This window comes from Scardinius erythrophthalmus (assembly GCF_964197995.2).
Source record: "Scardinius erythrophthalmus genome assembly, chromosome: 20".
NCBI classification, from domain to species: Eukaryota; Metazoa; Chordata; class Actinopteri; order Cypriniformes; family Leuciscidae; genus Scardinius; species Scardinius erythrophthalmus.
In genome coordinates this window covers 4,525,719-4,553,162 of record NC_138240.1, presented here as the reverse complement: position 1 = coordinate 4,553,162, position 27,444 = coordinate 4,525,719, and the positions used below count along the sequence as shown (strand labels likewise).

The following is a 27,444-nucleotide window of genomic DNA, read 5'->3' as shown; positions in this document are numbered from 1 at the left end:
CTATAGTTCAATGAGAGACTGAAAGGACAGAGCGTTAAGGTTTGCTTATGTCTTACATGTGAGTGTGCATGACTGTGCACAGCATCCGCCCGAAGCGGAGGTACATTCATTTTTCTTCAAGAACATTTAAGAACCTCATCGTACAAGAGTTACAGCCACAACCACTGACGGACGGAGCTAAATGTCACATTTAGTTCGCTGCTGTTTTAATTTTTTTTCCTAAAATGAAGCTAAAACTCGCTCTCTCTGCTGATGAATTGTGTCCTTAACAGGTGCAACACGATTTCCACAATAAAACTCCTTATAGAAAGTGAAATGCAATAAGAATATAACCTATGTTTTATGTAAATCTATGCGGAACAAGATTCTGGACCAATGGGATTTCGCTGTGAGTGACAGGACCGAAATCGAAAGCAAAATCTCTCATCGTGACTGTTTAGGACTAAAACTCTGATTGATATGATAGATAAGATAGTAAATCCGGTGTCGCTCCTGATTAGGACACGGTTTAAAGGTGCCATATGTCATGTCTGGCAAAAAAAAATCAAGTCATACTCCACATTCCATACCAGATGGGGGCAGTATACCTCCAGAAAGTGAATTGGTCTATGCTCCGCCCCTACCTTCTTAGCTGCACATATACAAGTTAAAATAGGGACAACATCTATTTAGAGTGTTACGCTGCCCGCCTGAAGCTAATTTAGCAGCATATATCAAGTTTGATTTTCATTAGCAATACCACTTCTAGTTAAGTTATCATTAGTCACCAAAAAACATTCGGTCTCATTACACCTTGCAATGTTTTCCGTTACGTTTCGTGCGTCCAGGGTGTGTAAAGCAGAAGCAGCCTGGCCAGCGGCGGAGTATGCGCGATCCGTGAGTGCTGAAGACGTTCTGCACGGCTTTGATGGGTGCGCAGGAGGACACAAATGGGCGGCGACAGCTTCTTCCAGTGGCGGGAGCTTTTTCCTCAGCGCCGTCAACAGATAGAGCGTTACTAAAACTGTATACACCGCCGCCGACTTGAGCTGCAAAGAAGCTCTGGCCGCCCTGTCAAGGACGCTTGTCAAAAAGTACGGGGAAACTTGACCGCTCTGAATATAGTGAGTGAGTGCGCGCGCGCGCGGCCGGGGCTCGCTCTCTCTCTCTGCTAGTTCTTAGAGGCAGAAGAGCGCGTGCGCGCTTAAAATGTCATATTTTGGTATGATCGTTCACCCGCCAGTGTGGCGGATAGCTTTTTGAGATTTTATTTGTGCTTCAGAGCGCGTTTTTTTCCCTGCAGCGGGTGGTGGTAGGGGTCTCTTGCCAAGGGCTTCAGCCATCCTTCCGCTCTCTTCCCTGAACTGAAATGTAGTAGTGGGCTGTACTTTCCACATCAGGTTCAAGTACGCCCACAAGCCGTGCGAGTTATTCGTGTATTGCATGTTTGGCTGGTGGTTATGTTGCCCGTATACCGCCTCCCATGGCCGAAACTGGTATTACGACACCTGTCGGGCCGTGGCTAGTAATGCTAATGCTAATTAAGGTTGATATCTCTGCAGCACTATAACTTGACATTTTTTTAATGACATCATCGCCCTTATTTCTTCTCATTCTTTTGATGTGTGTAGCTCATTTTTGGGATATTTTTACCTCAATTGTTACATATGGCACCTTTAATGTCAAACTGCACTACAGATTAAACAAACCGCCCCAGACAGCTAAAGCTCACATCAGGTTATTACAATATCAGCATTAATGCTAATACCAGTGATTACAATCAGAATACAAATCCTACATGGCAAAAAAAGATATATGGATATAAGATAATTTTGTAAAAACGCACTAGTGCAGAGCGAGAGAGAGGAACAGAGAGGAAGAGAGAGGGACAACACAGGAAAACGGGATCTCCCATAGGAGAGGACAGGAGCAGGAGAATATGGGAATCTCTCTTAGAGAGTCTCACATAGTAGTTTCTACGATGGTGTGTGTGTGTTTGGCGAAGACGTGGATGCCGTTGGGGTCCAGAGGGTGAAGCAGCTCGCTGTTCTTCAGGCCGTACTCCTTCGGACGAGAGCTCGCGCCTCCTTTAACGGGCGCCGCCACCGCTTTGATACGCTAAACACAGTGCATTCATTGATTTGAGTGCCTTTTCAAGATTATTATCAAAATGATAAATGCAGTGATAAAGAATTTAACATGATAACGGCTAATTATTTTTATGTTACGGCCTAGAATTTGAGCGATGGATGATATTATAAATCTATTTTAAAAATGCCTTTTTATTTCAGATTTAGTATAAACATTAAATCTAAAACTAAAAAAAAGAAGAAATACATGTAATGAATTTAGAAAGTAGAAAAGTCTGAATTAACTTTTTTCTTAAAAATGAAGAGAATATTTAAGAAAAAGTTAAATAAAATTACAATAAAAATTAGAAAGTTATTATATCTTTAAAACTAGAATGACTAGTTTTTCTATAAATTATCTATGGGTACATTAGAAAGTTATTATATCTTTAAAACTAGAATAACTAGTTTTTCTATAAATTATCTATGGATACAATACGAAAATGAATTAAAATATGATCGAAACATTTCTTTTCTTGAAAAAAATTTAAATTGCCAATTTTTTTATACATTTATTATAGAGGGGAAGTAGAAAATCTGAATGAACTTTTTCCTAAAAAGTAAATAAAATTAAAATTAAAAAATAAATAAGTTATAATATTTCATAAAAACTTTTTATATATAAATTACTTTTTATATATTTTATAAATTATTTTTCCAAAAATTACTTGTGCGATTAATTAGTTCTTTTTTAAATCACACTACTTTATATACAGTATATATATATATATATATATATATATATATATATATATATATATATATATATGTGTATAATTTCTACAAATATTTTTCTATAGAAATATTAATTTCTTTCAAATTATTCTAAGGGACACAAATGTTTCCCTAACTTCCCTAATCATCACAGATATATTATACTTTCCTAGAATGATCAATAATGCCACTAGATGTGTATGTTATGTTGCTTTGCATAACAGTAAATCAACCTGACGTGTTTTATATACAGTATATGACCTTCTCACCTCAATCAGGGAGCCGTCTGATTGGATGATTTTGATGACGACCATCATCGGGATGCAAATCATAGAAGTCAGTGCAAGAACCCAACCCAATCCAACAGACCAATCAGGATACTTGTAAAGCTTGTTATAGGTGAGCGGCTTGTACTTCACCAGTGAAAAGACAAAACAACCCTGAAATAGAAAGATGGGAATAGTCACAACCTTTTGCGGCTGGCCATATTTCTCAAGCATAAACTGCGTTCACACACTTACCACACACAGGACGGGTGTGATCAGCATCCAGCTCCATTTCATCCAGCTGTTGGGTCTGTAGCCGATCATGTCCTCTATAGCATCATAGAAATTATCAGCCCCTACAAATGAACACATGCAGTCAGAATTGACAGTTGTGTACTGATCATTAGTAACTGTACATCTCAACTCATAGGGCCCTATTTTAAGGATCTAAGCACATGGTCTAAAGCGTGTGGCGCAAGTTCACTTAGAGCAAGTCTGAATCCACTTTCCCTTACGAAAAAAAAGTATACTTCAAGTTCATTTTATGAAGTATACTTGAGTAATGTTCAAGTATATTTTTAAGTATACTTTATGTAGTAAGTATACTAATGTCAATATGTACTAGTAGTAAACTTGTAAGTGTACTATTTTAATACCGCTTGGGACTAAATTGGCCCACTTGAAGTATATAAAAGTATATGTTTAAGTGTACTATAAGTGTAACAGTAGTAAACTTTAAGTGCACAACTAGTTTTCTTTTAATGTACTCTCAGTAAACTACTAGGGTAGTAGTTTTATACTACAAGTTTTCTTTAAGTGAACTTAACATTATACTTATAGTTTACCATTTCTATATTATTTTTACTCTTTTAGTGTACTCTCAGTAAACTATTAGTTTATTAGTTTTATACTACAAGTTTACTTAGAGTACACTAAAAGAGTAAAAATAATATATAAATGGTAAACTATAAGTATAATGTTAAGTTCACTTAAAGAAAACTTGTAGTATAAAACTACTAAACTAGTAGTTTACTGAGAGTACATTAAAAGAAAACTTGTAGTATAAAACTACTAAACTAGTAGTATTCTTTAAGTGAACTTAACATCATACTTATAGTTTACCATGTATATATACTTCCGACATACCAATCATAAATGTTTGAGGAGGGATTAACATGATACCGACAGTGCATCGACACTGAAGGAGATTTATAGATCACATTACTCCTAGCTTTTTGATATAACTATTGTGCCTTTTAAACTCACAGTTATAACAGCCAGAGAAAATATAATGTTTAAATATCAAAGGCTAGAGCCCAACTAAAGCCAACACCTTTCACCATCATGGTGACTACAAATGAAACGATAAATAATCAACATCTAAACCTCTGTTGATTCTCAACAAGATATTTTGTAGACGTCTGATAGAAATAAAGTCAGTCTGTTTAGTAATAAGTTAAGCTGGTAATGTTCGTCTTCGGTTCAAACTTGCAATGGCACACTCTGCGCACTGTCACCTGTTTAAATAGGCCACGCCCCTCCCTTACAGAAGCTTAACATTATCTCAGCTTAACATGATTAGTGCAATGAATCTTTCAGCTAAATAGTACAAACAACTAATGTTGTTTAGTAATGATAGCAGGTTTTTACTAAACATAAAAGAATAAGTAATGATTACTCGTAAGTTTAATTAGAAACAAAATCTGGGTTTACAGTGCTTCATCGTTCTGATTGTTTTTAAGACTATCCAATTGCGCCCAGAGGAATTTGAGCTACGGTAGCTTCTCCAGACCCTACACTCAGTTTCAACTGAGAAGGGTCTGGTGTTAACCAGGCTACCATTTATATATTATTTTTACTCTTTTAGTGTACTCTCAGTAAACTACTAGTTTAGTAGTTTTATTCTACAAGTTTACTTTTAATGTACTCTCAGTAAACTACTAGTTAAGTAGTTTTATTCTATAAGTTTTCTTTAAGTGAACTTAACATTATACTTACAGTTTACTATTTATATAAAATTTTTGCAGTTGCAGTAGGCCTGCAGTACACTACTATGTTCAAATGTTATTTTTTATACTTGAAAAATACCTTGAATTCTACTTTAATTTTAAAAACATTTTATTAGCTTCATCCTTTTTTTATCAACACTTAAATGTCAGTAAGTTTCATAAAGAAAGGGAACATTTTGTTAAAATGTTGAGAAAATAGTTGAGAAAAATCACATTTTTGTCAAAGACTACGCCTTGATCAGATCAAGAACGATGATCAAAGCACAGGTGGAGTAGATCGAGTCCAACACCCCCAAAGCTTCACAGTCGTTTTCTCTTCATGGGTTAGGCCTACACTTAATTTCATTTGGAAACATTAAGCAGTTTTGATTTATAAGCTGTTTAATGTTTGATGTCACATTATTTTACATTTGAGTGAGCAATCTTCTATCACATGTTTCAGCTTCTTCTTCTCCTGTGTTTTGATCCAGAGATTCTGTTTTATGTTTTACATATCTGTTTTATAGCAACACTTTAATCAATATTTTCAAACAAAGTTTCATAAGACTGTATATGAAAAACGATGTAAAAAAAAGTATATTTAATAGGCTACTCGATCAAAAGAGTTAACACAACTACAAGCCAAGTATACTTTGAATAATTAAAATTTTAAGTATATCTTGATCAAAAGATTGAGTACAAGTATAGGCTAAATATACTTGGACTTTTCTCTCAGTATAAGTCAAGTACACTTAAGTGTATTTAAGTATATTTTTGAGAAGTATGTAAAATGTAGACTAAAAGTATGCTTTCTTCTTTTTAGTTTAAAAGAAGTATACTAACACTTGAATAAACTTATTTTCCATGCTCATTTTATTTACTCTATAAGCTATTCCACCCGAAACTTTGTTACTATATAAAGCTGAACATGTTAGTTTATAAGACGGTGTGTAATATTATGTTTTTAAAAAAGTATTTAATAAGCTCCTCATTAAAAATAGTAAACACAAGTACAAGCCAAAAATACTTAGAATACTTAATTATACTTTTAAGTATATCTTGATCAACAAGTATAGGCTAAATATACTTAGACTTTTCTGTCAGTATAAGTCAAGTATACTTAAGTGCAATTTGAAGTATATTTCTGAGAAGAACATAAAGTATATTTCTGAGAAGTATATAAAAAGTAGACTGAAAGTATACTTTCTTATTTTTAGTTTAAAAGAAGTATACTAATAGAACACTTGAATAAACTTCTTTTTCGTAAGGGTTTGCTAGTTTAACGACAGGAAAAATGGTCGGCGTGCCCGGCGCATGGTCTAAAAGGGTTGTTTCTATTCTCTTAATGAGGAATGGGTGTGTTTTGGACGTAACGTGCAATAAACCAATCAGAGTCTCATCTCCCATTCCCTTTAAAAGACAGTTGTGCTCGCACCATGGCAGATTCGCTATTTACATGGCGGAATTTGCTAGCAGAAAGACTGAACGCTTCTCCAGAGAGCAAACGGATCTGCTCGTGCGTGTGGTTAAAGCGATTCCACCATATCTTTATGTACACAATAATAATCTTTTACATTGTAAACCTTTTATTTTTAATATTTGGCATGTATAAACAGAGTGTACGCATGTTGTGGACCCGCCTATAGGCGCACATTTTAAATAACAAAAATAATGTTTTCTGTTGCGTCATTGACTTTAGACCAGGTTTCAGTTGGTCAATGGCGCAGTCTATTTTAGTTGCCTCAAAATAGCAAAATTGTTTTCAGACCAGTACACCCATGGGCGAACAGATGGGCGCAAATGCATTTGCTATTTAAACAACGTGGCGCAGGACGTGAAAATGATAACTGCGTCGGGCTGAAACTCGCAAAAAACACTTGCGTCGAGGGTGTATGATAGGGCCCATACAGCTTTAAGGTGCAGTATGTAATATTGACAGCTTGTGGTTGAAATGGGTACTGCAGTCCAAATTCAAACTATCGGAGATCGTTGTTTCTCCCGCCCCCTCCTGACTTGATGCTCAAGTGGGTTTCCAAATTGAGGACATGCAACAGGAGTGAGCAAAATTGACAATGGAAGGGCGAAGAGACTTACACAAGTCACTACGCAAGCTGATGAGTTGATTCATCTGCATTTTAATATGCTCCCGTTCATAGAGATTTTTAGATGGATGCCGAGGCTTTTTAGGTCAGGTAAGCCAGTTTGTTTACTGGCTTCCATGGCTGCAATGCATTGTGTTTTCCGCCAACTGGTAACCCTGGGTGTCGAAATACTATTGGGTGAATTGGCAGTGGACGGATTCACACGGATCAAAACAAAAACAGACTTTCCAACACGGAACGCACATTTCAAAGTAAAATAACGGTCTGTAGCATTGATTTTCAGAGAAACAAGTATGTGAACCTAGCATGTTTGCTAAATATCTGCAAACATTATGGCATTTCAATGCTTTAGGACAGTCAAAAAATGGCATACAGCAACTTTAAATGATATTGAGCTGGCCAAAAGGTTTTTCCCAACAATCAGCACTGAAAAACATGCTGATTTCATGTGGGGCCAGTCATGACTAAAAAGAGAGATCTGATATAAGCCCAGAGGACTGATGTGATTATATAAGACTAAATAAGATTATATCAAATTAATCTCAGCAAACACTGTTAGACTGTTGATTGAGTAACCACAATGAGCTTAATGCACAGATCATAAGACGCATGAGCTCAGTATTTATGCTGTAAACACAAGTGACAGCAGCATCTGTTTTTAAAGAGACAGACACCCATATAGTAGAGCATATAGTGTGTCTGTGATTGTTTACAGTGTGTTTGATTAAATGGCTCTTAAAAGGTCACATTCACACTCAACTACCTTTTAACCTCAGTTATTTTGTGATGATTTGTAAATCTGAGTATGTGATGCAAAACATGTTAATGAGCTCTTTTATGTATCAACATGATGATTTTAGAAATGTATGTTCACCATGAACGCATTTATTTGATCAAAAATATAGTGAAAAACGCTAATATAAAAACAATTTAACATAACCATTTTATATTTTAGTATATTTTAAAATTAAGAATTCATTCTGTCACCAAAAACACCATAGCAATCAGATTTTTTTTAAATCCTTTAACTGGTCACCACTTAATTTTTTGTTAAAAAATACATTAGTTACAATTTTTTTGCCATTATTTCTTTCTAGAGGCCAGCATTGATTACTGAAACCTTATCTAGTGTGTATTTACCGTAAACCCAGGCTACTGCAACACATTCAAAGAATGCAACCCAGAGAAGGCACACACCGCTGGCGGCATAGTAGTCAAACAGCTGGAAGACGTACATGCCACCCTGAGAGAGAGAGAGAGAGAGAGAGACATATGGACCTTCAGCATTCAGACACTGCAGGAGGGGTGAAATCCATATCGTTGACACTTACTTTAGTGACCATGGTGAGTCCCAGCAGGTAACTGATGACGCAGATAACAGCGATGAAGATTTCTCTCCGGTATCCCTTCCTTAGGAGGGATGGGTACAGGTCCACCAGCGAGGTGATCTGACCCTCCACTTCTACAAACTGTGGGGAGAAAACCCACACAAACATGTTGGAATTGGGAATGAGTAAGTAACAGTGTTATTTTAGTATTAGTTATCTATTATAGTATTTATTAATATTTCCTGTTAGTTTGATATTTTCAGTTTTTTTGAGTGTTTATTTTTATTTTTTTTCTGTTTTCATTTTCAATGTGGTCATTTTGTTATGGCTTTTGACATTTTATTATTTTGTTTAGAAAAAAAACATATTTGTTTGTTTAATTACTTATATTTAAATACTATTTTAGTAGTCCTATTTAAAAAATAAATAAAAGTTTTTCATCTAATATTTATATTTTATGTAAGTTCATTTCAGCTTCATTTCAATTTATTTATTTAATATATAATGTATATTCATGTAAAAGCAGGTGAAATGACCGTTTGGTTACAACAAAACTAACTTAAAACTCTATTCTATCTATTCCACAAAAAACACTGAATAGATAGCTTTTGTCACTTGTTGCTATATCATGTGTCTAATTAAGGCCTAGTGACAATACAATTATAAAGATGTGTTCATACTGACAAGTGATTTATAGAACAAAGGGACCATTTAACCTAATGCAAATGAGAAGTGATGTAATTTGGACAATACCAATGTTTGTGAAGCATAGGTCATGTGATACATTGAATACTGCAGTCCAGTACAGACGCCTACTAGTGACCAACAGTACAGCATTGTTAGTGTTTACACAGGTTTTGTTTTAATCATAGTTGTTCTATTTTGACTGTAGGAAGGGGGGAAAATGCATAATAACAATTTGTTTTTCAAATGTTTTTAGTTTAGTCTTGAGAAATTTTGTTTTAATTAACTGTTTTGTTGTATCTTTTTTGTATAATTAAATTCTGTAGTGGAAGTGACACTCATTACTACTCCTCAAGAGAGTATGCAATTTGGGAAGCAGCCTTGATTTTGTTTTTTTGGATCTACTAGAATAGGTTTTCATGCTTGAATGTTCAAAAACATTTTCACATGTGAAAGAGCTCCTCTCTTCCCAGTTTGTCAGTAACGCTCTGTTTAGTTCCTGTCTCTATGAAGCCCTTCTTCCGAAAAGCTCTCCGATTTGTCGGCTGGACCACTGTGTTGTGATTGGTCAACCGTTTTGAGCATTTCAAAACACTGCTTTACAGGGACAAGGCTCTTGGAGTCATCTGAGGTTGTGTTTTAATGAATGAACAATGGTGTCAGCTTATGCATCAGGTCACCACCTTATTTGACCCTGAACTGTGGAAAATCTGAGGGTTTATAATTATTTTTATTGCCCGCTGGAGAGTAAATGAGATTCATAACAATGGCAAACTTATTTATGTCCTGTTGTTGCTCTCAGTGTGTTTGCTTGTGTGATGTAGGTGTAATTTCACACACACACATATGCAAAAGGAAATGTGATCCATCACACATAGGCTTTTCAGCAAGTCATATGAGACTGGAATAACTTCACTGTCTCGTGATATGTGAGTGTGAGGGTGTGTTTGTGGGAGGCAGCCCGAAATATAGCAGTGTAATTCCTCAACGCTGGCTCACAGCCGCAGAAAGATGATGTTTCACATCAGGACTGAACACTATGCTGTATAGTTATGATCTTCTGGCTTAACCATCTCAATGTTTGCGGTCTTTCATTCCAACACCAGGACACTCATATGTCACACCACGCAGAGGACATTTTCACTGCTCTTTTCTAGCTCTGGAGACTTAATGGAGTTCTCAATTATGTTTTGGTGTTAACTTTGTCTTAGATGTTTTTCTTATATTTATTATATTTATAAAATATATATTTTTATTATGCAGAAGAAAGAAAGTAATTCAGTCATTAGTGGGATTAAATGATTATTTTTGGATGAACTATCCCTTTAATTTAAGAGCGACGGAAAGTGTAGGTGTGTGTTTGTGTTGATCTAACCTGACTGTCTAGGCCAAGCAGCAGAAGCATTATGAAGAAAAGTATCGCCCAGACCGTCGGCAGTGGCATCATTGTAACGGCCTTTGGATACGCGATGAAGGCCAGACCAGGACCTGAGAGACACAGAAGTAATACATACATTCTTAAAAGAGTGTGTGTGTACATACATATATATACATACAAAATACAAAATCTGCGATAATGGGTAAAATTATACGCAATGCGCGCAATCCGTCGCTGAAATTCGAGCCCTGTAACACCAACAATATTCATCCGGAGCAAATAAAACGAGTGGGTGAGGGGAAGTTTGTGTGTCAATTCTCTGTCGGAGAGATGAGAGAGCGAGAAAGCACAGTTGGTATTGTATATATATATATATATTAGGGCTGTCAAAAGATTAATCGCGATTAATCGCATCCAAAATAAAAGTTTGTGTTTACATAATATATGTGTGTGTATAATTATTTTGTATATATAAATACACACACATGCATGTATATATTTAAGAAATATTTGCATACATATACTGTATATATTTATATATAATTTATATTATATATAAATATAATTTTTTTATATATAAATTACACATTTTTCTTAAATATATACAAGCATGTGTGTGTATTTATATATACAAATTTAATTATACACAGTACACACACATATATTATTTAAACACAAACTTTTATTTTGGATGCGATTAATCTTTTGACAGCCCTAATATATATATATATATATTTGACATTTTTAGCTGCCACAAATGCTGCTAAAAGAGCTTCAAATAAAATATAATACATTAGATTGATCACAATCTTAAATGCATATTCACATCTTCCTCTCATTGAAAGTATTCCTTGTGAGAAGATTTGGTGACCTTTGACCCTGAGGATTACCTGACTCGGCCACATCTGCGATGGCCACGCCCTGCTCCTGTGCCATGAACCCCAGGACAGAGAAAATGGCAAAGCCTGACACGAAACTGGTACCACTGTTCAGGCACCCGAGCAGCATGCAGTCCCTAAACACACACACACACGATGTTTGAACAATAAATAGACACAGCATATAGATATAAACATATAAAACATGCATTTATAATTGGTAACACACAACAGCAGGCCCTCACCTGTAACAGTTATACTTGTACTTGTTGTAGCTTCCTAGTGATGTCATTGCACCGAGACAAATAGCATATGAGAAAAAGATCTGCGTGCCTGCATCAATCCACACCTAAATCAGTCCACAGAGAGAGAGAGAGAGATTGCAGTTTGCTTCAAATGAAAAATAACAATGTACAGAGACTTTGTTCTCTCAATCTCTCTCTACCTCAGGGTCCTTTAGGCGGGTCAGATCGGGGTAAAGGTAGAACTTGATGCCCTCGGCGGCACCAGGCAGAGTCACACCACGAACCAGCAGCACAATCAGCATGAGGAAGGGAAACGTCGCTGTGAAATAAACCACCTACAGACAGAGAGAGAAAAGGGCAGAGCGTTCATGGATTTCCATTATGAAAATAAAATAATTATACACCAACGGAAAGCAATCCATATTCACAAATGAAACCCACATAGCTACAAAAGCTTCTGAAATGAAGGCTTGAAAGTGCACATTGGACCTTTTTCCACTAAACACGAGTAGATTTTTGTGTAATTCGTTTGCCACAAAATCATCCTTTCATTAGTCATTCTTTGATTTACACAGAAATCCGTTCTGCTCGTGTTTAATGAATGAGGCTCAGTGTGTGTCCATGATTATAATCCTACACAGTTACTAGATCATGTGCACCACTAAAATGGCTTTCTTTTAATTTAGATGACTGTGCAAAGCCTTGATTGTCTTGGGATGTCTTATGACAGCTGTGGTGTTTCACATGATGTACTTGGATTTCAATTAGAAAACCTTGAATCTTTTAAAGACCCCATAAAATCAACCATTTGTTTGTGGTTTTTAGTTCATGTCCATTAGCTTTGAATAAATCTATACACTATCATACAAAAGTCTGGGGTCTGGGATTTTTTGAAAGAAATTAATATTTTTCTTTATCTTTTTTTCATTTTTACATTAAAGACATTTATAATGTTGCAAAATATTTCTGTTTCTAATAAATTCTGTTCTTTTTAACTTTCTATTCATCAAAGCATCTTAAAAAAAGTCACTGTTTCCACAAAAATATTAAGCAGCTCAACTGTTTTTAACATTGATAAAAATAATAAATGTTTCTTGAGAAGCAAATTAGTTGAAGGATCATGTGACACTGAAGACTGGAGTAATGATGCTGAAAATTCAGCTTTGCATCACAGGAATAAATTACATTTTAAAATATATTCAAATAGAAAATAGAACATTATTTTATATGGTAATAATATTTCACAATATTTTGTTTTTTACTGTATTATTTATTAAACAAATGCAGCCTTTGGGTGAGCATAAGAGACTTCTTTCAAAATGAAGAAATCTTACTGACCACAAACTTTTGAATGGTGGTGTATGAATGGTAGTGTGTTCCAAAAAGTAGACAAAATTAATTTAGCAAAGCAGGTGCATTAAAAATATACAGGCTTTCTCTTCCAGGAAAATGGACAAAACAATAAATATTTTTTATTTATTGTACATTCGCTCTTCAATATGTCCTGTTCCTACTTTCTGTTACAATAGAAAAAAGACCAGTAGCAAAAGAAAACTGTGCAAGTATCTATTGAGTTGTGTGTCATATTTTAGCTTGCTTACTGCAAATATGCATGTTGCATTGTGTATGTTAGCATGTTAAATTTGGAGTATTTCAAGCAAACAGGAATCCGATAATCTCGTATAAATTAGGGCTGCACAATATTGGGAAAAAAACTGACATTGCAATATTTTGTTTTTCTGCTATATATATTGAGATATGAAAATTTTACCAGATGACTTGAATAGCTCTATTTGGAAAGAATGAATCATTCTAGAATGATTGAGATGATTTTGTAGCGGAGTGTATCTGCATAGAAAATAAACAAATTACAAGCATAGATAGACAACAGAACAAAGATACAAATGAAATAAACTGCTTTATGTTTTTCAGGCAAGTCTAACAGTATTTAGGAACAGAACTTTAAATTAAATGTCAAATAACACTGCATAGTCTTCACTGTATAAATTAAATATAATATTCTTTGTTAAAGCTACTATTTGTTTTTGTTGTGTGATTAACATTAATGACACAGATGGCAGCAGATATATTAGGCTACTGTTACTTTAAGAGCTAATGCACTGATCAAACATAATGATACACATCCGATTTCTTTTTAAATTGTTTACGTTCACTTAAGACACAAGTGACTGTGTTTACGGGGATACTCGCTGAGACAGACGTTTTGAGAAAATTATGCATGAAAAAGAAGATAATAGGAACTGAATTTGCTGTTCCGAATTGAGTTCTCGCTCACGTCTTGCGCTTGAATGCTTTCAAGTCGCTTGAATGTTTAATCTGACAGGACTTGAAAATGATAAACTTTCACTCCATGATGGATAAACTTAGCTATTAATCCATGAATCACATGCATTCTGAACCATATAGCCTGGTCCATACGGATTACGGATCAACGATTCCTCCTATCCTGCTATCACGATGTTGATGCTGAAATGATATCATGCTGCCCTAATATAAATCATACAGTACTATATCTGACCATGTTATTGTTCTTAGTTACTTCTGTAATCAGATATATAGTAACATCCAAAGGAACCAAAGCTTTACAGCAAGGTTATAGGAACTACCTGATAATTTGGGTAATATTATAAATAAATATAATATGCGTGCTGAATATTATAAAACCTATCAGCTTGACTCATAAATATGAATTATGCAAAGTCTGATTTATTTAAAGGATAAGGTTGGCTGCAAGCTTCTAATTGGTATTTGTATGTGTTCGGCTACAATTTGCGCTCTTAAAATATGATGATCACTTTCCAAAATGTGGAGGTACAAACTTCGACACTTCTAAAAGTGTAACTTGCTTTTTGAAAATGAGTCACTTTTCTCGTCCTCTCCCTCACCTTGCCGGTGGATTTGACTCCTTTCCAGATGCAGAAGAAGCAGATGATCCAGACGGCCAGGAGACACAGCGCCAGCTCCCACTTCAGACCGCCGACCTCGTCGATCCCTGAAGAGATGCTGAGGACGTTCCGCCTACAGACGATATCAGAGTGATGAGAACGGGCGTAGAGCGTCCGTCCCGGACACACACCCGCGCGCGATACTCACTCCCAGAATTCGGTGACCGGTGAGGTGAAGTTGACAGTGTTGGTGGAGAGCCAGAGGGTTTTGTTCTTGCGGACGGTGTCCTCCACACAGTTCTCCGTGTTCCAGCTGTGCTTGCAGCGGGCCCAGGGCAGCTCGTGCTGGAAACACTGCAGAAGGTAGTACAGACCCCACGCCAGGATCACGATGTAGTAGATGTTCAGCAGGGACACGATCACCACTGAGGCGTAGCCGATTCCTGTCAGCGTGAAAGCAACATTTACTTTCTTAATACACGTGGTATTCACTTACTGTTCACAGTTCTGCAGTGATTATTCAAAATTATACAAACAAAAAGAAATTGTTAAAAGATAGGGTTGCACCACCTGTTTTACACTAGCTTTTCAAAAGTTTGGAGTTGGTCATTTTTTTTACTTTTAAATTAATGATCACAGAAGCTGCATTTATTTGATCAAAAATACAGTAAAAACTGTAATATTATGAAATATTATTACAATTTAAAATGACTGTTTTCTTTTTTTATATATATATTTTTTTAATGTGTAATTTATTCCTGTGATCAAAGTTGAATTTTCAGCATCATTATTCCAGTCTTCAGTGTCACATGATCCTTCAGAAATCATTCTAATATGATGATTTGAGTATTATCAACGTTGAAAGCAGTTGTGCTGCTTCATATTTTGTGGAAACTGTGATACATTTTTTTCAGGAATGAATAGAAAGTTCAAAAGAACAGCATTTATTTGAAACAGAAATATTGTGTAACATAAAAGTCTTTACTGTCACTTTTGTTCAAATTTAATGCATCCTTGATAAATAAAAGCATCAATTTCTTTATAATTTTATAAAATTCTTATTAATTCTTTATAAAATTTCTCAAAAACGTGGTAGTCAAATTGTAGTTTATATAAACTATATGTACTACTACTATAATACTAATACCCTGAACTGGAAAATTTGCTATTAATTTGTTGTCAAAATTTTATTTTGTTTTGATTTAAGTGTTTAGTTTAGTCTGGTTTCATGCTTGAGAGACACTAAGTAATAATTTATAATATTCTCTCTTATAAAATGTACTGTAAATTATGTTAAATGTCAACATCATCATACATTCAAGAACTGAAGTCTGTTGGGTAAAACATGAGCTCACTGATCTAATTTAAGCGATCTGCTATTTTACTCCTACTTCTTTAAATATTTAGTTTATACGTATGGTTCAATGCTCAAATATTTAGTAGCACAACAGCTAACTTAAGCACACGCTGATGCAACCATACCCCAATGGAGAAAATCAAGTATCGCTATATTTTTTCTCAATGAATCATTTATTTCATTGAGAAATGTCACATTATGAAAGTAAAATGAGTATGACAGAAATAGTTACAGGGGTACTTCACTGCTGGCAAAGTGGGCTTTCATTAAAATGTGGCTGCCTTTATAGTAGAAAGGTGAAAAAATGTAAATCAGTGCTACCTGACAAGAGAAAAAAGAGAAAGAACTTGCTAGGAAAACTTCAACACCCATAATGCACTGGGCATGTTGCCATCCAAGGCCACTCCCACCTACCAGTCAAATACCTCCTTGCTTTAGTAGAAAATAATCCATAGCAAACTTTTAGCCATAATGGAGACTTCCAGTGAAGGATCCAGCGTGTTGTAGCCAGTGACTAAAGGTTGCAAAGAATCATAAATACGGAGAGAACACTGCGACGGAAAATCTGAAAAACCCATGTCAACATTTTCAAACTGGATGCCCATAAACACAATGTTTTAGGCCAAACGGAGGGGAAAAACTGAAAGAAACTGCAGTTCTGTCAGTTCCGCCCCCAACCCTCCGAAACAAAGCTGTCGCGTACAAGAAATCGGTTGCCATAGTGTTCAGTTTTTACCATTATGCTGTTTAAAGAGTAGACATAGTAAGATACAATTTTTAGTGATAAAACACCCTTACAATAACTGTTTTGTTAATAACACTATCATCTGGTGGACTTTGCTGACAAATAAAGTGAATTTCTCGGTCCAAGCATTATGGAGAACGAGTAAACATTGTTCATTTACATATGCTATGACATTGTAACAATACAAAGCGGGTTGAAAATCGGTGAAGCTACACTTTGATTGGACTACCAGCTAACTAACTTACTCTCTAAGCAATCTGTAGTGCTGTACTGGAACTAACAGTGTATTAACAACACAGATTAACATTAAAACATTAATCTGCCAGGATGAGAGCTGGTCATGAATGATAAGACAAGCATCTACTTGCACAGCATGTAACTTGCCACTCTTTGTGTTACAGACATGAGTGATATCTCAAATCATGCGCTTGTTAAAGGAGAGGTGCCACATCTAAGCAGACCGGAGCACAGTGTGAGACTTTATGAGACAGACCCACTGTGTTCTCATTCTTTTAATGAGCCAAACACAGCTGAAACGACTCTATTCTCAGAGCAATGAACCTTCACCTGTTGGCTCTGACACATCTGCGTCTGAAATTGTATTTTTCTAGGGTTGAGGGCAGTCAAAGGGCTGAATGTCAGTTTTATGCTATAATTAATACAAAGTGCCACAAGCTCGCTCTGCGGTGCCAGGAGCCCACTGTGACAGCTGACAACAGAATGCCAAACGTGCGTTTGAGTATATGCAAGAGCAGGACTTAATTTGTAGATGTGTGTGTGTGCGCTCAACAGAGATCGGTCAGCTGCCGCTGATGCTAAGAACATAATCATTGGGTGAAAGGGGACAATGGGCTCACGGTGTAAGAAATATCACTGGTATGTGCTAAATAAAACCCATCCACGTGAGCGATGTGCCCGTGCATGTGTGTAGCTATATAGAGGTCAGGCACCAAAATAATTCAAATATCCTTTAAGACAGGGGTTATCAAAATGAGGGGGTGCTAGGCGGTCTGTGGAAAAGTCGGATTAATTTAACTAAATAAATTTGAATAAAATAAAAAGTTAATTTAAATAAATAAATAGAATTGTATTTAAATAACTGGACAATAAATTAATACATTACATTAAAATAAATTGATTAAAATAAATAAATATAATGTTATTTAAATCAAAATAAATAAATAAAAACATTTTATTTAAATTAATAAATAAATTGATTTAAATATTTTTTTTAAATATTTTTTTAATCATTTTCATTTATTTATTTTAATCAAATGTTTTTTATATAACTACAACAATAAAAACTTTTGATTTAAATAAATAAGAAATGTAAAAATAAATAAATAGAAATAAGTAACTAAAAAAATAAACTGATTAAAATTTATTAAAATAAAAAATATTAAAATTAATCTGATTAAAAAAATTAATAAACTAATGCATTACACAGTACTAGAGTAAGTAAAAAAATGCAAATATGTAATTTAATAGAAAGTAAATATTTGACAAATTTATAATATTATTTTTCACAGTATTAATTAGGTCCTAATACATGAAAACGGCATCTAAAAATTGAAAAGCCCTCCTCTAAGAAACTCCTCCTGCCCTGTTCTTTCCCATCCTAACACAACTACTCCATTTTGGCTCCTGAGCAGAATATCTCTGAGCGGCGCCGGAGGACATCCCATCGAAAGCATCTCAGTCACCTCTCACGGCTGTTGCCATGGAGATCAGAATACATGCCCAAATGCGGAGCGGGGTGTTAGTCAAAGCACTCTGAAGCAGAGAGCGGCGGAAAGCAAACAAATGATGGGGAATTAATCGCACATGTAGTGTGTGTGTATGAGTGACCCGCATCCTGCTCACACACATGCAGAATCGGAACACGCCGACGCATCTGAAAAGAACACAGCGTCTTCCAGTGTTGCTCAGAAACCACAGCAGATGCTGAAAACAGGTCAGAGTGAAGATCAGTTTAACAAGCCACCTCAGCAGCCAATCAGACTCGGAGCGCATCACAGTAACGACCATGTTGATTGGTCGAAATATGAAATATGACTTATGCTGATTAAAATGTGCTTGAGCCAGATGAGTCATTAAATATCACCTGTCTCGTCCTCCCCTCACTCTCTCTATCTCTCTCTTGATCCATATATTTGTCTCACCAGTGAAAATGGGGCAGAGTTTCCCCCAGCAGGTGATTCCTCCCTCAGAGGTGAACTGGCCGAGCGCCACCTCCAGAAAGAAGACAGGTAACCCTCCGCCAAACAGAAATATGAAGTAGGGGATGAGAAATGCACCTGGAAAAAACAACAACAGGTAAGAACAGGTTTTAAGATACCAGTTTAAATTACAATTATAGTAATCAACAGTGTCACAGATGTTACTGGTAGTTAAACTTGTATTGAACCTAAAACCAGTGTTGTTATTGTTAACTAAAACTATTAAAAACTGTTTTAATTAATTGCAATAAATAAATAAATCGCACGGCACACATTCAGGAGCTCTATATGTGTGTGCGCAGTGCGATCTTCGCTGTCTGTGTGCGAGTGACAGTAACGTATGTGTGTGTGTGTGCGCTTCAATGAAAACAGCGCATTAATATAGAATGGGGATTAAACTGACTGGAACTACCTGTGCATTAAACGGCTTTATTGCACACCTTCCAGCCAATCAGAATCGAGTATTCAGACAGACCATGGTATAATCTTAAATATTAACTTATTAAGATTAGAAATGTTGCCTTAGCAACTAACTAAAACAAAAAAATTGAAGAACTCGAATTACTACAACTAACACTGAAATAAAAATTAAAGCAAGATAGAAATATAAAAAATAATACAATTACAAAAGCGCATAAAATTACTAAAACTGAAAATGTAAAAATAAAAGCTATTTCAAATTAATAAATATAATAATAAATACTATAAATAGTATATATATGATACTATATAGTTTTTAATACATATATTCATTAGCACAGCACGGAATATAATTAGGGCTGTCAAAAGATTAATCGCGATTAATCGCATCCAAAATAAAAGTTTGTGTTTACATAATATATGTGTGTGTACTCTGTATAATTATTTTGTATATATAAATACACACACATGCATGTTTATATTTAAGAAATATTTGCATACATATACTGTATATATTTATATATAATTTATATTATATATAAATATAATTTTTTTTAATATAAATTACACATTTTTCTTAAATATATACAAGCATGTGTGTGTATTTATATACAAATTTAATTATACACAGTACACACACATATATTATTTAAACACAAACTTTTATTTTGGATGCGATTAATCGCGATTAATCTTTTGACAGCCCTAAATATAATACATTAATATGTGAAATACTACGTAAACCAGCAAAAAAAATATTCTGCAATGAGCTCAAATGTATTAATGTCACAAGCTCTTATTTGCATGTGGCATATTTACAGTTCACAAAGACTGAAAAGTGTTATCTTTGTTGTCATATTACACATATAACACTCACCTCCGCCATTCTTGTAGCAGAGGTACGGGAAACGCCAAACGTTGCCTAAACCAACAAAACCTCCGGCCACAGAGAGCACGAAATCCAGCTTGCTGGCCCATTTCTCCCGCTGTGGTGCTCTGCCCTCCGCCTCGTCTTCCGGACGCGTGCCGGGACTCTTGCCAGGAGACGGCTTCAATGTGTCCTTATGGAAGTCTTTGAGACACTGCAACTTCTCCTTCTGTGCCATACTGAGTACAAGAGAGAGCGGAAGGGGTTGAGAATGATATACAGAGCCTATCAAAGTTTGATAGATGTTTGAAGAAATGAATACTGAGCAAGGATGCATTAAACTGATCAAAAGTCACAGTAAAGACAGACATTAATAATTTTACAAAAGAAAATGCTGTTCTTTTAAACCGTCTATTCATCAAATTCTATTCAACTGTTTTCAACATTGATAATAATCAGAAATGTTTCTTGAGCAGCAAATCAGCATATTAGAATGATTTCTGAAGGATCATGTGACACTGAAGATTGGAGTAATGATGCTGAAAATTCAGCTTTGATCACAGGAATAAATTATATTTTAAAGGGTTAGTTCACCCAAAAATGAAAATTATGTCATTAATGACGCACCCTCATGTCGTTCCAAGCCCGTAAGACCTCCGTTCATCTTCGGAACACAGTTTAAGATATTTTAGATTTTGTTCGAGAGCTTTCTGTTCCTCCATTGAAAGTCAATGGACGGCATACTGTCCATGTCCAGAAAGGCAGTACAGACATCATCAAAGTAGTCCATGTGACATCAGTGGCTCAATCTTAAGTTTATCAAGCGACGAGAATACTTTTTGTGCGCAAAAAGTAAACAAAAATAACGACTTTATTCCACTATTCATTTCCTTCTCTCTGGGCCTCGAGTGAGTTCACGTAGTGTTTTTGCGCAGCGCGTCTGTGTTGTACGTCACTGAGCCACTGATGTCACATGGACTACTTTGATGATGTCTGTATTGCCTTTCTGGACGTGAACAGTATGCCGTCCATTGACTTTCAATGGAGGAACAGAAAGCTCTCGGACTAAATCTAAAATATCTTAAACTGTGTTTCGAAGATGAACGGAGGTCTTACGGGCTTGGAACGACATGAGGGTGAGTCATTAATGACATAATTTTCATTTTTGGGTGAACTAACCCTTTAACATAGCCTGGTTAAAAAAACAGACCCTTCTCAGTTGAAACTGAGTGAAGGGTCTGGGGAAGCTATGTAGACGAATCATTTCCAAAGGGGCGTCACCAACCGACGTAGCTCAGCTTGATTGACAGGTGATCTGACCAATCATACTTCGCCATCCGCCTTTTTGTCCGACAAAGCAGTTAGGAGAGTAGATTAACATAGGAGGATTTGAACTTGAAAAACGGAGTGTACTGACGCCTTTCCGTGGTTAAAACAACATTCCTTCTTATGTTTGTTCATGTTTATTTGAGGCTATAAATTAACTAGAAGGAAGAGATGATCGGTTCACAAGAACAGCTTTAACTGATGCTCTACAGCGATCTGTCACGGCACATTAAAGAGCAACAAAACGGTATTTATTGTTTAAATTTCTTTTAAAAAAATTACCAAATTTGAAAGCTGAGACTTTGTTTAATGTTTAATATCAAACGTAACCGAAAAGTAGCCTGCTCTGTCCTGTAAGCCAGCGTGTTGTCAGTCTCCTCTCTGCTCCGCAATGTATTTTTCACTGCGTGAGAACTCCTTCAGCGTCGCTGCGCTGTCGTCATCATGTAAATCCCTCCCCAAACGTTTCTGATGGTGCCGTGATTTCGGCGGCACAGTAATGAGTTTGAATGGGCTCTTCTCCAGACTATCCTGAAGAGAGAATTGAAATTCGCCGGAAGTAGTCTGGGTTTTCCCAGGCTACCTTTAACATACAGTATGTTCAAATAGAAATCACTTATTCTGAATTGTAATAATATGTGCTTTTGATCAAAGAAATGCAGCCTTGGGGAACAGAAAAGACTTCAAATCAATTAAAAAACTTTACGGACCACAAACTTTTGACGGTAGTGTATCATAAATGTCTGTTTAAATGTGTGTGATTCATCTGGATTCAGCTTTATGAAGAACCACAAGGAAAGAATAAGTAAATAAGCAGAAAGTTTGAGCTATAAAAAATGACATCCTCTGAGACTTTGCAAAACATGCACTGTTATATAAGACAGATCTAGAAGCCAGAGCTCAAAAAATCTGCAAATCTCAATGCTGATTGCTCAAAGCTTATGCAAAAACATCCCTAGGTATTATTTAAAGAACACAGTAGCCTCAAAATCAAACACGTATACAACTAATTTCAGGTAAAGTGAACGATGCAGCTACAACATACAGAAACCGTTTCAATGCTTGTGGTTTTCACACAAACACCAGTATAGTGTTCCTAGCCTGTCTTTAATCAGAGTAATGCGAGTCAGGCTAGCAGGAAGCTGGTGCAGTCTGATATCCTGTTTGAAACTCACACTAACTCAAACACAGATGCTGATAAACTCACTCCAGTACACGTGTCCAGGTTAGCCAGTGCCCTTTTCTCTATATGTTTGGAGGTTTGATACCATTTGCAAATATATATTTTTACATGACTTACTAGCATCCTGCTTTTTATCTTCCTTCACTCTTAAAGTATAAAGGTTCTTTATAGCATTGATGGTTTCATTAATAACCTTTAACATCCACAGAACCTTTCCGTTCCACAAAAGATTCTTTATAGTAGAGAAAGTTCTTTAGATTTGTTTTTATGTTCTTTATATTAAGGGAAAAAATGGTTCTTTTGAGAACTGATCACTGACAGGTTCTTTAGGAATTAAACTAAAAATGGTTCTTCTGTTGCATTGCCAAAGGAGAGCACATTTCTCCTTTGGGGACCTTTATTTTTAAGAGTGTATCAGGAGTTATCTAAGCGCACTGACTCCGAATTATGGAACAACCTTCTGATGAAGCCGAGACAGATAAGACAGGATAATACAACTGTTTTTATTACAAATGATATGATCAGCATACAGCAAAGGTGAGTTGAAAATGCATATGAATTTGAAAATGTCTTAGTAATTTCTTAGTCTCTCTTTTGCTTTACTGAGAGCAGCACTGGAGCAACATGAACAAAACCTGATGATCGGGTTCTCCAGCATAATTTGAGAGGATCCAAAGAGCATCTTGATCTGAAATTTACATAGATTTTATTAGTGATCTAGAAAAAGTGCAGAATATTAAATATTGCTAATTCATTCTACGTTTCTTGGTTTAACAGTTTTCAAAATTGCTAAAACTTGTTTTGATTGTAAATTCGATTTTGAATCCCAATGTAGACTAATCTTGTGTATTTTTTAAATAATTAGATTCCGACAAACCATTAAATCACAAAAAATATTCATTATTTCATCTGAACAACAAGCAGTGTGTCATTATCTATTGTAAGCGATGTCAACGACCGAGCCAAACACTGAGATGTGCGCCCTCACATTCCTCTGGCCCGAAAAGTTAGATCAGTAAAACACCATAAAATAATAAACTTAAACTGAATTGAGTTGAATAATGACACTACTGTCTTCTGCTTTATAGCTGAAAGTTTTTTAAAACTGATGAAGTTTGCAACATCTACATTGTTTTTGAACTGATTTGAAGCAACATTGAACTGACGAGCTGAATAAAGACATTACTGTCTTCAGTAGAGCCGCTTATAGCTGAATTGAACTTGATTCATAATGAATGAACTTTAGGGTGTGTTCACACTTGGCAGGTTAGGATGGATTAAAACGAACCCTGGTGTGATTGCTCTGTTAGTGCGGTTCAAATGAATAAGTGTGAACTTTCCATCTGATCCCTGATGCGCACCAAACAAGTGGACTGAGACGCTGAAAAGATGAGTCTCGTCCGCTTCCAAATGAACTCTGGCACAGTTGAATGTAATATGAACTCAACATGGACCACAGACATGTAAACGAACCAAAAAGAGGACATGATATCACAGGATGCAACCCTAAAAAGGACAGAATGCTCAAGCATATCAGTTTTTTCTCATCATAGTCGCGATATTACCCATCACAGTTCGGTACAGGCATCAGAACGGCATCTCCTCGCAGCAAATCTTAATTTGTGTGTGTGTTTTGACTCCTTCACACATTTATAAGCTCTTCACGAGTTCTCAGATGGTCAAAATACCATCATATGTAGACTACGCTCATACAGCGAACGCGTTTAGCCCAAAACACAGCATTATTTTGGAAGTTCGACAAGTCCCGCAAAATATACGTAATAAAATCCATCTTTTTTGTTTTGTATCTTTAGGTTCGGTGTTAAAAATGTCAGTGTGACTAAATGTTTCATTTTCTTTTTTGGTCCAGACCAAAAGGACCAAGGGAACCGAAATACAATTGTGAACACACACGCACACTGAATAATGAAACTAATGTCTAAATACAGCAGCATCATTCATTTCCTGTAAATGTTGTGAAGCTACTTTGAAACTGTTTCAGTTGTATAAAGCACTTTAAAAATAAAGGTGACTTGACAGGCTTGTCAGATATTCAACTAGTAACTCTACTAGTTAAATGCCCTTTGTTGTCCCAGTGTAGATTTGGCCATGAGCAAAGACATATTGCAGGTTACAGCTCAGCTATTGACCCCAATAATGACCTTCTAAACATGGCCAGACCTCTCATTAGCCTTGATATAGATAAACAATGATAGCTCACTATCAAAACAAGCTATGCAAATGCATGTTTAATCAACCAGTGTCAAGAGCAGAGAAGAATGAGACAACGTATCAGAAGGCCACAAGCTGAGAAATAACATTGTCTGGATATTCAGCTGTTTAAAACACCCTGAAGGTTATAAATTACACTCTTTAAACTAACTATCAAATATGAAACATAATATTGGATGTATTCAAATACACAAAGGAATGGGGATAAAAGCTTTAATGCTCTAATGTCCATTTGTATTCGAACACAAACCTCATAAAGCAAATGGGATTTTATAAACAGAAACGACAACATTTAGCCTACTCTAACATCATTAATTATGGAAGGTCAGACACTATGAAGTTCACTGTTGTCTAGTCATTCCAACAGTGATTTACCTTTTTAAGTATGAGCCGAAAACGTTGCCAACTTTGTACAACATCAGTAAAGGTTAGGGATTAAAAAAAGAACCAGTTGTAAAACATGGTGCAATTATATTACCTTTTTTTTTTACAATGGCACTTCTATAGCATATTGGTAACACTTTATCTTACAGTGTCCTTGTTACATATGTTACATACACTTACCATAATAACAGTAAATTATGCATAATAACATGCAACTAACCCTCAACCAAACCCTACCCTAACCCTATAGTTAGTAATGTTGTTCATTTATAATACTCAGTAGTTAAATATATAATTAGCCTACACTGTAACAGTGATACCTTTAAATAAAGTGTAACCACATACCTGGGTACTCTTTGAAGTTCATGAATATGACAATCATAGTCAAGTGTATGACACTGCCACAGTAGGTATTGATGGTGGCACAAATATATCAAGTAGTGAATACAAGCACGGCATGCCATGCTTAAATCTAAACCTGTCTGGTCTCAAAATGAAACCTGAATAATATCATGCATGTGCCCTAATTTTTCGGCGCGCGCTCCAAATGAAATTACATTTTTGTGAGTGTTTAATTTGGAAACCCGTGCAATAAATTATAATTCCCAAACAAATTTTTATTCCAAGTTTGCATGATACACAGACATTGCATGAGCCAGAGTAAAAGATTAACATGCATTTGTGAACCAATTATGTCTCTAATGCATTATCCATCAACGAGGGTTTTTGCATTTACCACACCACCAGGCCAATGTACATGATAAGAAGTTAAAATCGTGACTATGTCCCAATAACCTACATTGTGTCTGACGAACCCACATGACAGGTTTGAGAGCGATATCCATCTCCAGGCAGTGTCAGTGTTTACATGCACGAACAGTGCCGAATAAATTCACATTAACCTACATTTTATTGACCGGTTAAAGCACGCGCTATGAGGATGATGCTCTGTGATGGTCCTGAGGGTGCTGTCAGTCACCTGAGATGTATTAGACTGGTACACTGTTAACCAGTACTTAAAATTAAGCTTTAATTACGGTGCATCTAACATAAATTGATATGCATTTAATATTTAAAGACATTGATCTTGCAAAGCCTGTGAGAGCACTTAGGCAGAAAGAACATTTGTGCGCAACTAAGACACAAAGCTTCAATACAATGCCAGAAACCTGAAACATAGGGATAATGCCTATTTGTAAAAAAAAAAAAAAAAAAAAAATCTTATTTTCTATTTAGAACTGTTGAATAGGAAAATATGTTAAGTCTTTTTAAATGTAAAGCAGAGACCAGGTGTCGTTATTGTACAAAAAAAATGAGTTAGTTTAAAAATAAAAATAAATCTACACATAAAAATGTGCTTCTCAAAGATGCAAATCAAACTGAATTTTTAAATATATTTTTTAATTTAAAAAAAGACTATGTTTCTGCCTTAGACAAAAATAAACGAGTTCTTGTAACATAAGATGTGCACATAAAGATGCGCTTAATCAGCCTCCACTGTCATGATGGCTGCAAGGTGTCACTCACCTGACAATGGAATTTATTGCTCAAGTCTGTCCGAGTCTCTTGTTCTTTTGTCTTCTTTCTTGTGGTGAGGCTACAATGCAAGAGAAATAATATTTACGCCCTCTCCCCCCGACTTCTGTCTTATATGGGAGCGCATGTAATAACGGAGAGAGTGGAAAAACACCAGGCTCTCGTGCAACAGGAGTGTTTCTTAAAGAGACAAGCACACGCTCGCTTCACATCGCTCGGCGTCGCGAGCGTCGCGCCATTGGGCGGCAATCATGTTGCTTGGTAATAAGAGTTTACCAGACACCACCAGGGGGCACAGAAAGCTGTAACATACATCGAGTCTCATTAAAACATCATGTTTTATTTATTTTTGGTCTCATTTTAAACACGCTTAAATCTATTAGCTTTCAATGACTGGTACCTGACATAATAATGTAAATTATTTCAAGCAATTTCTATAAAATGATTCGCGAAAATCCTCATCCAGTTAATCACAAACGTCTGTGATTAGTCCATGATTACCAGCGAAGAAAAATGTAACAGGTATCACGTGACTGCTTAAAGGCTGGTTCAGCAGTGGTGTGTGTACTACAATTTA

The 27,444-nt window shown here is 35.8% G+C and overlaps 1 protein-coding gene across 1 annotated transcript; it reads right to left on the bottom strand.

The window, feature by feature from the left end:
• Nucleotides 1–218: 218 nt before the first annotated feature.
• On the bottom strand, nucleotides 219–27,008 carry slc6a6a (solute carrier family 6 member 6a). The gene is made up of 14 exons (XM_081348247.1): nucleotides 26,859–27,008; nucleotides 20,216–20,445; nucleotides 18,862–18,996; nucleotides 14,806–15,040; nucleotides 14,598–14,730; nucleotides 11,892–12,026; nucleotides 11,692–11,795; nucleotides 11,459–11,583; nucleotides 10,566–10,678; nucleotides 8,510–8,647; nucleotides 8,319–8,421; nucleotides 3,344–3,444; nucleotides 3,092–3,262; nucleotides 219–2,097 (listed from the first exon to the last, which is right to left on the bottom strand). Exons 2-14 carry the CDS (start codon nucleotides 20,442–20,444, stop codon nucleotides 1,942–1,944), a joined length of 1,878 nt encoding a protein of 625 aa, XP_081204373.1. The 5' UTR covers nucleotide 20,445; nucleotides 26,859–27,008; the 3' UTR covers nucleotides 219–1,941.
• Between the last annotated feature and the right edge of the window lie 436 nt (nucleotides 27,009–27,444).

Excerpts from the sequence above, each read along its gene's own strand:
- slc6a6a (XM_081348247.1), bottom strand. The coding sequence starts at position 20,444 with ATGGCACAGAAGGAGAAGTTGCAGTGTCTCAAAGACTTCCATAAGGAC. Across the intron at positions 18,997-20,215 it reads CTGCTACAAGAATGGCGGAG|GTGCATTTCTCATCCCCTAC; the intron begins GTGAGTGTTATA and ends TGTTTTTTCCAG. Across the intron at positions 11,796-11,891 it reads CCCGCCTAAAGGACCCTGAG|GTGTGGATTGATGCAGGCAC; the intron begins GTAGAGAGAGAT and ends GGACTGATTTAG.